Raw genomic sequence first — 13,921 nt, 5'->3', positions numbered from 1 at the left:
ACTTAACCTATCGATCACGCCTCCCGTGACATGCCACCCCATTTTTGTCGCTTGCTTTTCTATACTATCTTTTCTTTTACTTTTAATTCAGTGTGCATGCCTATCGCCTAGTCTAGTTCAAGGTGGGTGTCTGATTTCAAAGACTATATTCCAAGTCGTTTCGACACCCTCCTATCTTTCCATTATGTCGCAATTTTTGTGGTGTATTGAACTGATAAAATTGCTAATATGCCTAACTGAGCTGAATAGGAGGATGCCGAAAGTCCGAAACGACCAGTTGCAGTCTCTTGATTTGGCATCCACATCGCCCATCGGCCTATATAGTGCCCGCGATGTCACGGTCTTTTCTATGTTAATCTTTATTCGACGGTCCTTTTAGTCGCTCTCTCTCCCTCTTGCTCATGTCTTATTTTCATTCTTCATCGGGTCTTTTTTGTCGCAGTAAGAACAGCGATACGGGTGACGACTGACGAGGTGCCCAGAATAACCCCGACGGCGAGACTAATGCAAGCATGGTATAGTATGAAAATTTCCAAGTATGGTATGAAATTTTTCTATACTTCCATACTCTGACAGTTTTGCCATAACCATGACAGTGATCCAACTTTCAATTTTCAAATCGATTGCACATCTCAGAAAATCGTTCACTGTCAGGTCTTTATGTTCAAGTTAATATCTCAAGTTGCGACTCGGACGCACTATAACCCTGGTCGACTTATTAGAAGACAAAATGTGCAACTCGGAAACATATTAATGATAATTATTCGATTCTCATAAATATCATAAATATATAATGATTTCGACCGCTGTCGCGTTACAGCTGCGTTACAGTTTACATTTCGCTTATCGCAACTTCTACTCCGTAAACTACCAGAGGAGTCTTAAAAACGTAGACTCCGTAATGTAGCAGTTCCGTGAATATAAATATCGATTTGTTAAACTTGGGAGTCGTAGTCGTTTACAGCAATTTGCTCCGATAATAATCATCACGCAACATCTATTTGACGTAAACATATCATTCTAATTCGAAAATATAGCCTATATGTCGTATAGCTTTTCTCGGAGCGACCTCCTTACGCTACGCCGGCCCAGTGGTCGAAGTAGTGAAGAAATCTACTCAAAGAGAAGTAGAAGTAGCGACGAAAAAAAATCTACTCAAGTACGAGTAGAAGTACTTCTTACATAAGCAACCAAAAACTACTTGAAGTAGAAGTAGAATTGACTGACTTACTCAAGTATGTATGTAGTTGTGAAAACGATCGTAATTCGTTCGCGTGGACTGTTAAAAGCTGCAAATTGAGCTGTGCGGAAGATTTGGATAGCTTGATTCATATTGATGCATCCCAGGAGGTGTCAATTTTCGACAGAATAAGAAGTCGTCCACTTCATGGGATGTAAATGATAGTATTGATGTGGAAATGCGATACTAATCCTTTGTTTACTGGAACACCCCATTTAGAGAATATCATGGCATGGCAACGCAACCCGGTATCTAAATTATATTCAGTGATACCTTCGTTAAAACATATTAGTCACTCTATTTCTACTGTGCGCGAAGCGCAACGAAAATTCTGGGTATTACATGACTTTTATGCAAATTAAATGTTGGTACTTACGTGAAAACAGCCCCGATATTCCTTCGGTTATCTTTCTTATTCGGGGATAAACTACTTCTACTTGACAAACTGAAAATAGCGAAAATTAGGTAAGTATAGTCCACAAAATATTACGAAGTAGAAGTAGAAGTAGCGACAAAAAGATCTACTTGAGTAAGTACCAGAAGTAGAGAAAAACTACTTGAGTACTTCGAAAAAGTAGAAGTACTTCGTTACTGACCACCTCTGCGGCCGGCCACCAACCTGCATTATATTGTAACTTTATTAAATCTGATAAAAGACTGAACGGTGGACAGGACACCCTGGTGTTGGCTGCTATAATGAGTATGATTCACCCATTGGGTAAGGAATCGGATATTTGATCCTCTCTCGCAAAATCCCTGTGATTAGCGACGATGTAAATCTGAGACGGAGTGTTTCTCGACCGCCGGTCCGTCGCAATCAAATTTCCTCCGTCGGATCGCCAAGAAAGATTAAATTTAGAACAGTGGTTCCCAACCTTTTTGGATGTCGGAGCCGTGCATTTCAAACTTCAGAGTATACGTATGAAGCCGCATGAAAACACTTGAGTAGGCTACTCATATTAACGACAATTTAAAGGTAGCTATAGCCTACCTCTATGGATCTCACCATGGCAGCTAATGCAAAAGCTCGCGCAATTGCACATAGACTTCTATTTATTCTGTATCGGTTATAATAGCATTAATAGACGAAGAATGGCGAGTGTTATAGGCCTACATTGAAATAAACTGAAAATGCATATCATTACTACAACATACTATTATGACATTATGTGATAGCACTCTTCATACATTTCAGCACTTATAAGCTGAGTAATATTGGATTTATTAAAAATTTATACTTGACTATTATAGCTAAGGTTGTAATGACTCAAGATGACTCGATTCGAGTCCGACTCGAGTCACGATTTTCTGATGACTCGACTTGACTCGAGTCATTTTCTCAAAATACGGAAATGACTCGACTCGAGTCAATCTGTGTATTGACTCGACTTGGACTCGAGTCATTGGGCATGACTCAAACCAAGTCATATGACTCGAGACTCAGACGGCCAAGACCGACATTTCATTGTAATTTCGAAGAATAGTAAAGTAACCAATTCCATTGGCATTTCGTCTATTGGTACTGGTACTTGAGAATGAGACCAGAAACTGCTAAAAGTGAGGAAAATCAGTATATTATAAATGCGAACCATGCGATATCACGAAACAGAGTTATAAAAAGTGGATTCAACAACACTTTAACTGGAAACTGAGCAGTCCACACAATGACTTTGACTCGGACTCGACGAGTCATAACATAATACCTTGACTCCGACTCGACCCTCTACTCGACGACTTGGACTCGGACTTGACTCGTTGCTGAATTGAAAATGACTCGACTTGACTCGAGTCAAAACTATAAAAGTGAGAGTGACTTGTGATTCGGAGCCTTTTGACTCCGTTACAACCCTGCTATTATCCATTTATTTTGATGTTAGTAAAATTTCGTCGAAATTTACCCTTCACAGAGACGATACAGGTATATGACCATCGCAGAACTCTTATCATCGTCTGACTGGTTTTCATCCACGCGTTTGACGCTAGTCTGCAAGAATTTTCTTTCTCGGTTTTCAGAAGCGGCCTTGGACGGCTTCAGACAGTACTTTTCATATTTTCTATTTCTACTTTCATTTGAAGTAGTTTTGACATCTTGGAAATCGCCACTTCCACCTTATCCACCGTAGAAATTTACAGCGATATTTCTCCTTCTACTTGACAACCGAGAATTACAACTTTTACGATAGCTAATATAGGCTCGTCGTAACCAGAAATTTTGTTTTGATCTTTCTTTTTGGCATTGCAGTCAGAGATGAGTGGAATGAGTGGATCCTCAAAATTTGTAATCCGAATCCACCCAGCTCCTGATGGCAATTTGAAATTGATTCCCACACTAAAACGGCATAAACCATGTTATTGTTAATTTTTCACATTTGGCGAAAAAAATCATCACAAAGTCAGACTATCAAAACAAATTCAAAATCCGAATATGGTAATACAGTCTGAATCTATCCCTGACATAATGCTGTCCGGCCGCTGACATACAATGTCTGTCTACGAAACGACCAGAAGTAGCTCCCTTTGGGTAGCCTACTTGACCGCGATTCACGTGTTTCGCATCTATCCGTAGGTAAGTTATCTATAGTTAGCTAATCAAATCACCTCTCATTACAGCGTGTGTGAAGATTTGGTGTGTGGGATGTAGCATTTTTCTTGATTTAAAAAAAGCATTTGACTGCGTCGATCACAGTATTCTTCTCTCAAAATTGGCGCGCTACGGGTTCCGGGGTCCACAACTAGAGCTCATGAAAAGCTACCTTACTGGGAGATATCAAATGGTTTCGATATCCAACACTTTGTCCTCCCCCCACCTTGTTACCTGTGGTGTTCCGCAAGGCTCTGTTCTTGGACCTGTCCTTTTTACTTTATATGTCAATGATATCTTTGAAACCTCATCATTGAATACCACACTCTTCGCTGACGATACTCACCTCCTATCTCACGCACCTACTACCGCAAGCTTGAATGCCGTCACCAGTGATCAAATGCCCAAAGTGCATGAGTGGACGTCCCATAATAGCCTTCGGGTTAATGCTGCGAAATCCCAATTATTGGTCGTAAACTCCTGCGATAACCTAACCGTTGACATCGCTGGCCAACCAATTTCCAACACTAAAAATGCCAAATACCTTGGTGTTTTACTGGATTCGGACATGTCCTGGAAGAGTCACATACAATCACTCAAACCACGACTATCGAAGGTATGTGGTCTATTTCGCCGCCTTAGCTACATTCTGCCAGTCAGCGTGCTGTTGATACTCTTCAACTCTCTATTCCTATCAAAGTTACAATACGGAATTCTTTGTTGGGGTGCTGCCTGCAAGAATACAATTGACCCACTGCAAAAACTTCAACATCGGATCATCCGTATCATTGCCAAAGCCCCACGGGGGCCTGGATGTGCAACTGATAAATCGCTTCTCAAAAGATTTGGTGTTCTAAACTTAGAAGATATGAGGAAGCTAGAAATTGCCAAGTTTATGTATCAGTTCCATTGCGGTCAATGTCCCTCAAATTTCAAGGACTACTTCACCTCGGAGACAAAAGCGCACAAGTACAGCACACGCGCGTCAACGAAGAACAACTACCATATGATCAGGACTGAATACAAGAAAACGCATTGCTCTATCAAGTATGCCGGACCCCAATTGTGGAACAGCATCTCGCCGGCTATCCGTCAGTCGTCGAGCATGTCCGCATTCAAGTCGAAATACAAGCAATTTCTTCTAAATCAATACTAGCCAGTCTTCAGGATTACCGGACCACGACCTAACATCGACCTCGCCCTCCGCCACATGCCACCCCATTTTGTCGCTTGCATCTTATATTCTCTGCATTACTTTTCATTCAGTGTGCATGCCTCTTATTTACTTCGCCTAGGCTAAGGTGGGTGTCTGATCTTAATGGCTACTCCAAGTTGTTTCGACACCCTCCTATCTTTTCATTGTATCGCAGTCTTGTGATGTTTTGAAACGATGAAAATATTAATAAACCTGACTGACTGACTGACTGTACCGTTTGTAGCAATATCCGGATATCAAATTTTGTATTCGGTTCTCTTGCAGGACATGACCTCCCACCCCTGGCGAACTCAGAATGCGTGACGAAGTGACGCCAAACAAGCATCAACAGCAAGAATTTCAGGAATGAGTATGAGTTCTCCCCTGAGCAGTCTGAAGAAGGGCAGGAGGACGCCGCTCGCAATGTCAAACGGTGCTGGGTTAGTTGTAAAATTATGAATATAATAAAACGCATTATAGATCTAGTTCAATAACGTCTACGCCCCCCTTCCATATGACATATGAAACAACAAGGCTAATTCTGTCCCATGTTTGGTTAATTGCCAACACTACAAAAAAAAATTAGACAAATTTGGTCTCAAATTTAAGAAATGAGGATGATTTGGTCTCATTTTCAGCAATTTCAGTCTCACTGATGAATTGAGGTCTTAAAATTGAGACTGATTCAGCTGTTTAAGACCATATATAATTGTCACAATTATTTGGTCTTAAAAATGAGACCAATAAAAAGCATCTCATAAGACATATTGTGCTTATTAAGACAGTTTTTGATGTGTTAGTATTTTTGGTCTTGTTTTTAAGACAAATTTCGCTAATCAAGAAACGACATGATTTGTGGTCTTAAAAATGAAACCGGAAAGTTGACATATGTCAGGAGCTCTAAGACATAACTAGCTTAATGAGACAGTTTTTGATTTGTCAGTATTTTTGGTCTTGTTTTTAAGACAGATTTCGCTAATCAAGTAACAACATGATTTGTGGTCTTAAAAATGAGACCGGAAAGTTGACATGGGTCACGAGCTCTGAGACATAACAAGCTTATTGAGACAGTTTTTGATGTGTCAGTATTTTTTGTCTTGTTTCTAAGACAAATTTCACTAATCAAGAAATGACATGATTTGTGGTCTTAAAAATGAGACCGGAAAGTTGACATGGGCCAAGAACATAAGACATAACTGGCTTTTTGAGACAGTTTTTGATGTGTCAGTATTTTTGGTCTTGTTTTTAAGTCGGATTTCGCTAATCAAGAAACAACATGGTTTGTGGTCTTGAAAATGAGACCGGAAAGTTGACATCGGCCAAGAGCATAAAATTAGACAAATTTGGTCTCAAATCGATTTTTTAGAAAAAGAAGTCTCAAAACCAATTAGTCTTACCAAGTAGGCCTACATTCTGTCTCAAATCGGTTTTTAGCAAAAAAAGTCTTGAAGACCAATTAGTGTTACCAAGTACTTTCCGTCTCAAAAGTAAGACCCAACTTGATCGATAATAGAAGCACTGCTTTGGAGGCATCCTTTTCAATGTTAGGTTCTGAGTGAAGGGGGAGAGTGAGAGAGACCATGGGACAATACTTATCTAAGGACTTCACAGACACAGCTAGTTTATCGAGATAATTTTTAATGCTTCAGTTTTTTTGGTCTTGTTTGTAAGACGAATTGTGCAGTATTTTTGGTCTCATTTTACCCACTCACCATAAATGCTATTTTCGACTCAGACAACCATATATATATTGACCTGAATAGTACATGTGAGTAGTAAGTGGCATGTACCTTGATAACTATATATCTAGTGAATATCTTGTAAACTCCTTAGTACAGTATTATCCCAACACTGCGAATTCTGGTCTCTCTCATGCTTCCCCTTCGCTCAGACCCTAACATTGAAAAGGATGCCCCCAAAGCACCCCTACTATTTTCGATCAATTCTGGTCTTACTTTTAAGACGGAAAGTACTTGGTAAGACTAATTTGTCTTTAAGACTTTTTTTGCTAAAAAATCGATTTGAGACAGAAATTACTTGGTAAGACTAATTTGTCTTTAAGACTTTTTCTGCTAAAAAATCGATTTGAGACCAAACTTGTCTAATTTTTTTTTGTAGTGAACGAAGCTATAATTTAATCGATATGATGCATAAATATCGTGTAACGAACTATTTTTATCCATTGTTTATTTGCTTACATCTTCTTTAATAATCCATCTCTTTCAATTTGCTCTATACACAGGAGAAGATCGATGCCTTTTCGTACGCCTGATTATAGCATGAACGAGAGGCAGTTATTCAATGACATACACGGCCATGTTTCTGTAAACTCCGACGCAAGATCTCGCGAAACTCCATCGCTCACGCCACACAGCAACCCGCCGGAAACACCCTTCATGGATATGCCGACAACATTCAACGACAGTGAGCTATCTCGTTAGGACAGTATCTTCGTGCTCGCGTAATGCATTTTTGTTCATTTGCAGATCAAAACCCTTCTGGGATCCCATCGGATTTCGATTTACTATCGTCCATGATGCAAAAAATTACTAAATTGGAAAAGATTAACCTTTATTACTCGAGAGAGATTATCGAAAAAGACAAACGGATTAAGGTACGCTCTAAGCATCCACTATCACAGTTTCACATGTCAGCTCCTAGTATGGATATATATAGTAAATTAGCCTCTATATTTTTTTAAGTTTGTGGATATTAACGATTTTTCGGTTCCTCATCATAATTTGAACTACCGGTATGAGTTTGTCACGGGGCCCCTCATTTGCCCATCTCATTCAACACGTTCATAATCTAGCCACCGCAAGCCTTTGTCTCCGTCGTGAAAGATGCTGGCTTTTATCATGCCTATATTGCCGAGCATAAAAGCGTACAATTGCCATCTGGTAGTGATCCTATTTTCCATATTCGACCCGTGGTCCTTCACCAGGTTTTGGACGAAAAGAATAAGTTATTGGAACGCAACGTGAAGTCAGGCGAGAGAGAAATGCCGCCGCTAATTGCCGAGCTTGAAGCAAAATGTCTGGAATTGAGGCAACAAGTGCATGAAATGGAGGTTGGATTTTCAATTTGCTGATCTCGATTTTGTCTCCTTGAATGTTCTCCATGGTTACCTCGGTTAATCAAACACTGCCAACTTGAATTGGTTATTTCATATTTATCAAGTTTTATGTCTATATAACTAACATCTTACTTTTATCATTATTGTCGTGCCACAACAAAATTTCAATTTACTCACTTTGATTTTGCTAAGGTATCTTGCTGTCGCTACAGTGCCTCATTTAATTCTCATTGAGCTCGGTCGTAAATCTAGATGTGAAGTCCCATGTTATACAAAATAAGATTTTGCTGTAACCGTGCTCATCACTTGCTTGCTAATATTTAATTCAAAATTTTCGAATGCTTGCTTTCATGCAGATATGGCTAAAAGTAATATTTGCACTTTAGTAGCACAGTTTGTTTATAAATAAATCTCGAAAAATAAGTTGGCGATTTCGAAGGCATGTGGAAAAATTGAAGCTGACAATAATATTTACACTTTGCTTTTGAAGGCTTCATATTTAAGCGCCTCTAAGATGATTTGTTCTTTCTATTTTGGTAGTTAGTTGGTAGTGCCCCGTAAAGTATGAAACTTTCTTGTGAATCAACATATAGGGCAAGTTTTTGTTGCAGTCAAATCCGTGGAAAGTTGCATTTGTTTTTCAGAAAAGTTGCAGTAAAAAGTTGCATTTATTTTTCACAAAGCTGTAAAAAAAGTTGCAAAAACTTGCCCTTACACATTGACCAACTGTCCAGGCTGGGTGAGCTAATTACCTGTTTTCAGGCATTTCTGGCTGACTATGGAATGATATGGGTCGGCGAAAAGTCACAGACAGGCTCTTACAGATACCTCGACGAGGACATCGACAGTAGCTGTCCGGCCACTTCATACTCAGCCAGGCGATCCCGTTAGTATTAATCGTTTATCGAATAAATTCTAATTTAGAATAGACAATGAATGTGTACCATTTCAAATTCAGACTCTGCAAAGACCGGGAACGATTTTGTACCCAATTATGATGTGATTATCGAAAACATAAAGGATCTCAATTCTCTTGCTGGAGATGGCGAATCGAAGGTTGTTAATACAACGGGTGGTGCAAAACTGAAGGTGGCCATATTTGATATTGAGACGATGCCTTCAAAGCATCTTTATTTGCTTAAGAATTAAATTACCAACAAGTTAGTGTAATGGTGAAGCGTCCGGCTTCTTGATCGGTAGGTCGTAGGTTCGATCCCCGGCCGGGTCAGACCAAAGTCCTGATTAGTAACACCGGTATCCATCCGGCGCTTGGCACCCATGCATTACTGGGATACCATGGAGGGGTGGTGCAGGACTTGGAAAGCCGTACAAGGCTATATCTGCACCTTCTTTGTCCAGCGGCATATGCACATCATGCACTCATGGTATGCATATGCAGTATGCACATATCGAGACTGTGTATGTATATAATGAGTCGGTGTTTATCCCGCAAATAACATCGAGGACAAAAATAACCTACGTTATTTCCTTGTGTATTCAATTTGAGCTTCATTTTTATGAGGTTATTACAGTGGAGGCTAATTCGTCTGGAACATTGTTATCTGAAATGTACCAATGCATATCATTGATGACAATCACTAATCATATTTTGAACAGTGCCTCACAATACTTCACATTGCACATAACGTTACTGTACCTGGTAATACTAGATAGTAGATATATCAATACAATGATGTAATATCCCTAGTGATTCGAAATTCTGTCATGTCAATAGTGCTTACTGACATAGATACTTGGATTTTTTTGTTATATATGATTTCAGTGGAAAGTAACCACCACGTTTAGGTTTGATTTGCTTCTCTTATTGTGTGTAATATGGTTAGGCTTCGCATTTATTGGCATTGCAAAGGAATTCTGGGCTTTTTACTCTGTCTTCTTAATTCTCCCCACATCCAACGGTACTGTACACTTGTAATATTGGGTTTTGCCGTACACTCAAAGACAGTGAATTTGAAGTGCCACTGGAACATCATTCATAAACATAGGGTTCTTATTTGAGTAGGCTACTTCATAATCATACAATTATGTTGGACGTATGTCCCATTCAAATGTGGAATTGAGGTAATCAGTCACTCTCACCAGAATCTGCATGTGTCCCGTCATATTATGATAACTCTATTGCTACTAACTGTATGGATGACACGGTTAAATGAGCATTCAACTATTATATTGTCCGTACAAAATATCAATTTTCAATCTGACTTTTCATTTAGATGACCGACCCCATTTCACTTACACTCTATCAAAACGGTATTGTGATGTTCAACGGACCTTTTAGGTCGTTTGAAGATTCCACCACACAGCGATGTATGCAGGATATCATGGATGGCTATTTCCCTTCTGAACTGCAGACACGGTATCCTGATGGTATTCCGATCAATGTGGGTGAAATATTTTATGCTTTCTTTTTACAATGACCCTGATGCATGCTAAATCTACTTCAAGTGGGAGATTAAAATGCAAGTTTAAAAATACTCCAGTAAATATTTTCAATATGTGGATTCTTATTTAAGTAGTTCTGCTCCCAAAACCATAAAGTAGTCTAAACCATATTCACATGAGTAAGTTGCACAAGTAATCAGAGTCTAATGTTCTATTCAATTATTTAATACATGCAATTTCCACTGAATAAATACTAGTCAGCCCTCTAGTTCACCGGACCACGACCCGACATATCGATCTAGCCTTCCGTAACATGTACCTCATTTTGTCGCCTCCTCTACACATTACGTAGGCCCAGGTGGATGTCAGATTTCAAAGACTACTCCAAGTCATTTCGACACATTCCTATCTTTTCATTGTATCGCAATCTTGTGGTCTTTCGAAATGAAGAAATTTTTAATAAAACTGAACTGAATTACAACTAGAAGTAGTGATTTCCATTAACATGTCAAAACTTAGTGTGACAACAACAAAAATAGTGAAAACCCTCAATATCTGACAAGCAAGCAGTGCAAGAGACTCTTGGCGGTACAGCACTTCAATATGCACTTGAATGATATATTTTTATTAAAATCAACCCGGATATATTCGGCTGACACTCGTCAGGAGTAATCGTCATTGCCGACTAAAAATATTATGGTTTATTTCAATCTGATTATTTCACACGAAAAACAGATCACGGACAAGCGGTTTGTCGTCTTCGAAGATCCTCGGAAACTCGTTAAGTTTCCCGGAGTAGGGAATTTACTCGGCGCTGAAGAGCAACCTTCTAATATCGGCGGAAGCACATTGACGTCAGCTGAATCGAGCGTGTTTTCCCCGACCTTCAGCAACTTCGATACTGGATCATCGACCAAGCAAGGTTGCCGCCATCGTTGCGATTGACAATTTTGAAATAATAACCATCTCGACGTTTTAGTGACCCGCGATCTTCCCGGTTCAAAAATGTCGGTGGAGCAGTTTGTGAGCAAGTTACCCAAAACAGTGATCAAAAACGGGAATATTGTAAATATTCGAGAATCGATTGCTGAACAACTGACTGGTTTGTATTTATGGAGTTGGGAATTGGAATAGTAATTGAGTCTGCTTGCTACATTGCCTGCAGATGGGTATGCCAGCGCCAGTTCGACTGAACTTGTGGAGACTGAGGCTGTACGGGAAATGCATGAAAGGTTTGTTGAATTTGTGTAGTTCGAATTTAACTTGAGTTGGTGATAGGGTTGGGCCAGGTAACTGACTGATTAGATTAAGATGTTAGGATTCAAGTTGGACATTTGAAAACCAATCAATACGACATCATAAGAGCATGACTTTGAAAATTCGAATGACTACCTTTTATGGGACTACCAAGATAAAAGACCAGTCACATCGCATAAAAAACATTTTGGTATTTCTCAATCATACCGTTTTGTGGTGCTTTGTGACGATGCTGCTGGCTGATCACTACATCACAGAAAATTCGCAAAATGTGCTATGTGTTTTCGTATACTGTGACATCATCAAATGGGATTTCAAATCCACCATGGTGGAAGGAGGTACCCAATGATATCTCGGTCTACTAGTAATTATAATTATTATTGCCAGTGGTCGAATTTGGTTGGTTCGCACCAGCTCTAGAGAACCGACGGACGAAGTCAGCGAACAGTTTAGCATCACTAATTGCCAGGGTTGTATCCAAGTCACAAGGTTCCGAGTCACAAGTCAATCTTGTTTTTTTAAAAGTTTTGACCCGAGTCATTTTCAATTCAACACCGAGTCGAGACCTAGTCCAAGTCAGCTAGTAGAGGGTCGAGTCCGGGTCATAGTATATTGACTCGAGTCCGAGCTTAAGCCGTTATGTTCACTGTTCAGTTTTGAGTTCAATCCAGTTCAACCCACTTTTTTCAACTCGGCTCGAGTGATATAGAATGGCTCAAATTCATAATATCGTAATTTTCCTCAGTCCTAACAGTGTCTGGCCCTATTTTCCAAGTAGCAGTCTACTGATAGACGAAATACAAATACCAATAAAGTAGAGACTTTACTATTCTTCGAAGTTACAATGAAATCTCTGTCTTGGCCGTTCTAGTCTCGAGTCATGCACAATGACGCGAGTCAATACACAATCTGACGCGAGTTGAGTCATTTTAATTTGAAAATTTAACTCGAACAATTGTAACTTCGAAGAATAGTAAAGTCACTACTTTATTGGTATTTCGTCTATCAGTCCTAATACTTGGAAAATTGCGCCAGTAACTCAAATACACAAATTGACTCGAGGGGAGTCATTTTACGCAGGTGAAGAAATGAGTTGACTTGAGTCAATTTGTGCATTGACTCGACTTAATTGTACTCAAGTCATTGTGTATGACTCGAACTATTGTAATTTCAAAGATTAGTAAAGTCACGACATTATTGGTATTTCGTCTATCAGTACTGATACTTGACTCGAGTCGAGTCATTTTACGCATTTGAAAAATGACTCGAGTCACCAAAAAATCGTGACTCGGGCCGAGTCATTACAACCCTGCTAATTACTGTCAATCTCCTATTGTAATAGATCCAGCTTAAAATTTTGCGATGCGATTTTGCGATGTAACCGACTAACAAGAATCTTGAATCCTACCACTGATTACTGCCCAATGTAACAGTGTTTGATCATGATATCTCAGATGTCTTCCTTTCAAAGCTGCCATGCTCTTTTCATTCTCTTCCTTGTATTCATTCTTCATCGCGTCTTTTTCTGGAAGTTTTTGTAAAGAGCAGTCACAACACTTAAAAAACTGAACTGACCTAAATCCGTGAGATGAGTCGTGTTTCGGCAAGATTTCTCTAAACTTGGTTCAGTTTATTAAGAATTTCTATCATTTCAAAACACCACAAGACTGCAATACAATGAAAAGATAGGAAGGTGTCGAAACGATTTGGAGTAGTCTTTGAAATCAGACAAACACCCTGGCCTAGGCGATGTAAAGAGGAGGCATGCACACTGAATGAAGAGTACAAGATGATATAAAAGGACAGTCGGCAAAATGAGCTGGCATGTGACGGAACGCGAGATCGATATGTCCGGTATACTTGAGGGCTAACTGGTATTAATTCAGTAGAAATTGCTCGACCCTGCGTATCCAAATACAGAAGATTGGTATTCCATGACTGTTTGGTAATGAAGTTTACATGTTTAGAATGTCATTGCCCGACTCTGTTCGACCCCTGTCTGCTCGAAATGTCACAACGCTAAGAGTGAAATCAGAACAAGGCGATAAGACTCTTCTGATCAAAATGAAATTTCATGAGACTGTGGGTGACCTGAGAAGATATATCGATAAGCAAAGGTAGGCGGACCTGAATAGCATACTTTGACAATTTGTGCATGTACAATGTTTT

The 13,921-nt window shown here is 39.5% G+C and overlaps 1 protein-coding gene across 3 annotated transcripts in view; it reads left to right on the top strand.

Annotated features, from left to right (window-relative positions):
• Positions 1 to 5,300: 5,300 nt before the first annotated feature.
• Positions 5,301 to 13,921, top strand: part of LOC145441493 (nicotinate phosphoribosyltransferase-like) — a 116,203-nt gene continuing 107,582 nt past the window's right edge. For 2 of the 3 annotated variants that reach the window (XM_080319374.1, XM_080319372.1), the window contains exons 1-7: positions 5,302 to 5,456; positions 7,259 to 7,440; positions 7,503 to 7,630; positions 7,961 to 8,086; positions 8,855 to 8,978; positions 9,051 to 9,181; positions 10,327 to 10,494. In XM_080319374.1, coding sequence (XP_080175500.1) covers positions 5,383 to 5,456; positions 7,259 to 7,440; positions 7,503 to 7,630; positions 7,961 to 8,086; positions 8,855 to 8,978; positions 9,051 to 9,181; positions 10,327 to 10,494 — 933 coding nt within the window. In that variant the 5' untranslated portion in view covers positions 5,302 to 5,382. Of the gene's footprint in view, positions 5,457 to 7,258; positions 7,441 to 7,502; positions 7,631 to 7,960; positions 8,087 to 8,854; positions 8,979 to 9,050; positions 9,182 to 10,326; positions 10,495 to 11,230; positions 11,418 to 11,474; positions 11,598 to 11,660; positions 11,728 to 13,719; positions 13,870 to 13,921 lie in introns of all 3 variants that reach the window. The other variant, XM_080319377.1, reaches the window with a different exon arrangement.

This window comes from Botryllus schlosseri, chromosome 6, assembly GCF_051294905.1.
Source record: "Botryllus schlosseri isolate E-star chromosome 6, Bs_hap1, whole genome shotgun sequence".
Taxonomy (NCBI): Eukaryota; Metazoa; Chordata; class Ascidiacea; order Stolidobranchia; family Styelidae; genus Botryllus; species Botryllus schlosseri.
The sequence above is the reverse complement of the archived record's forward strand: the minus strand, read 5'-3'. Positions and strand labels throughout refer to the sequence as shown.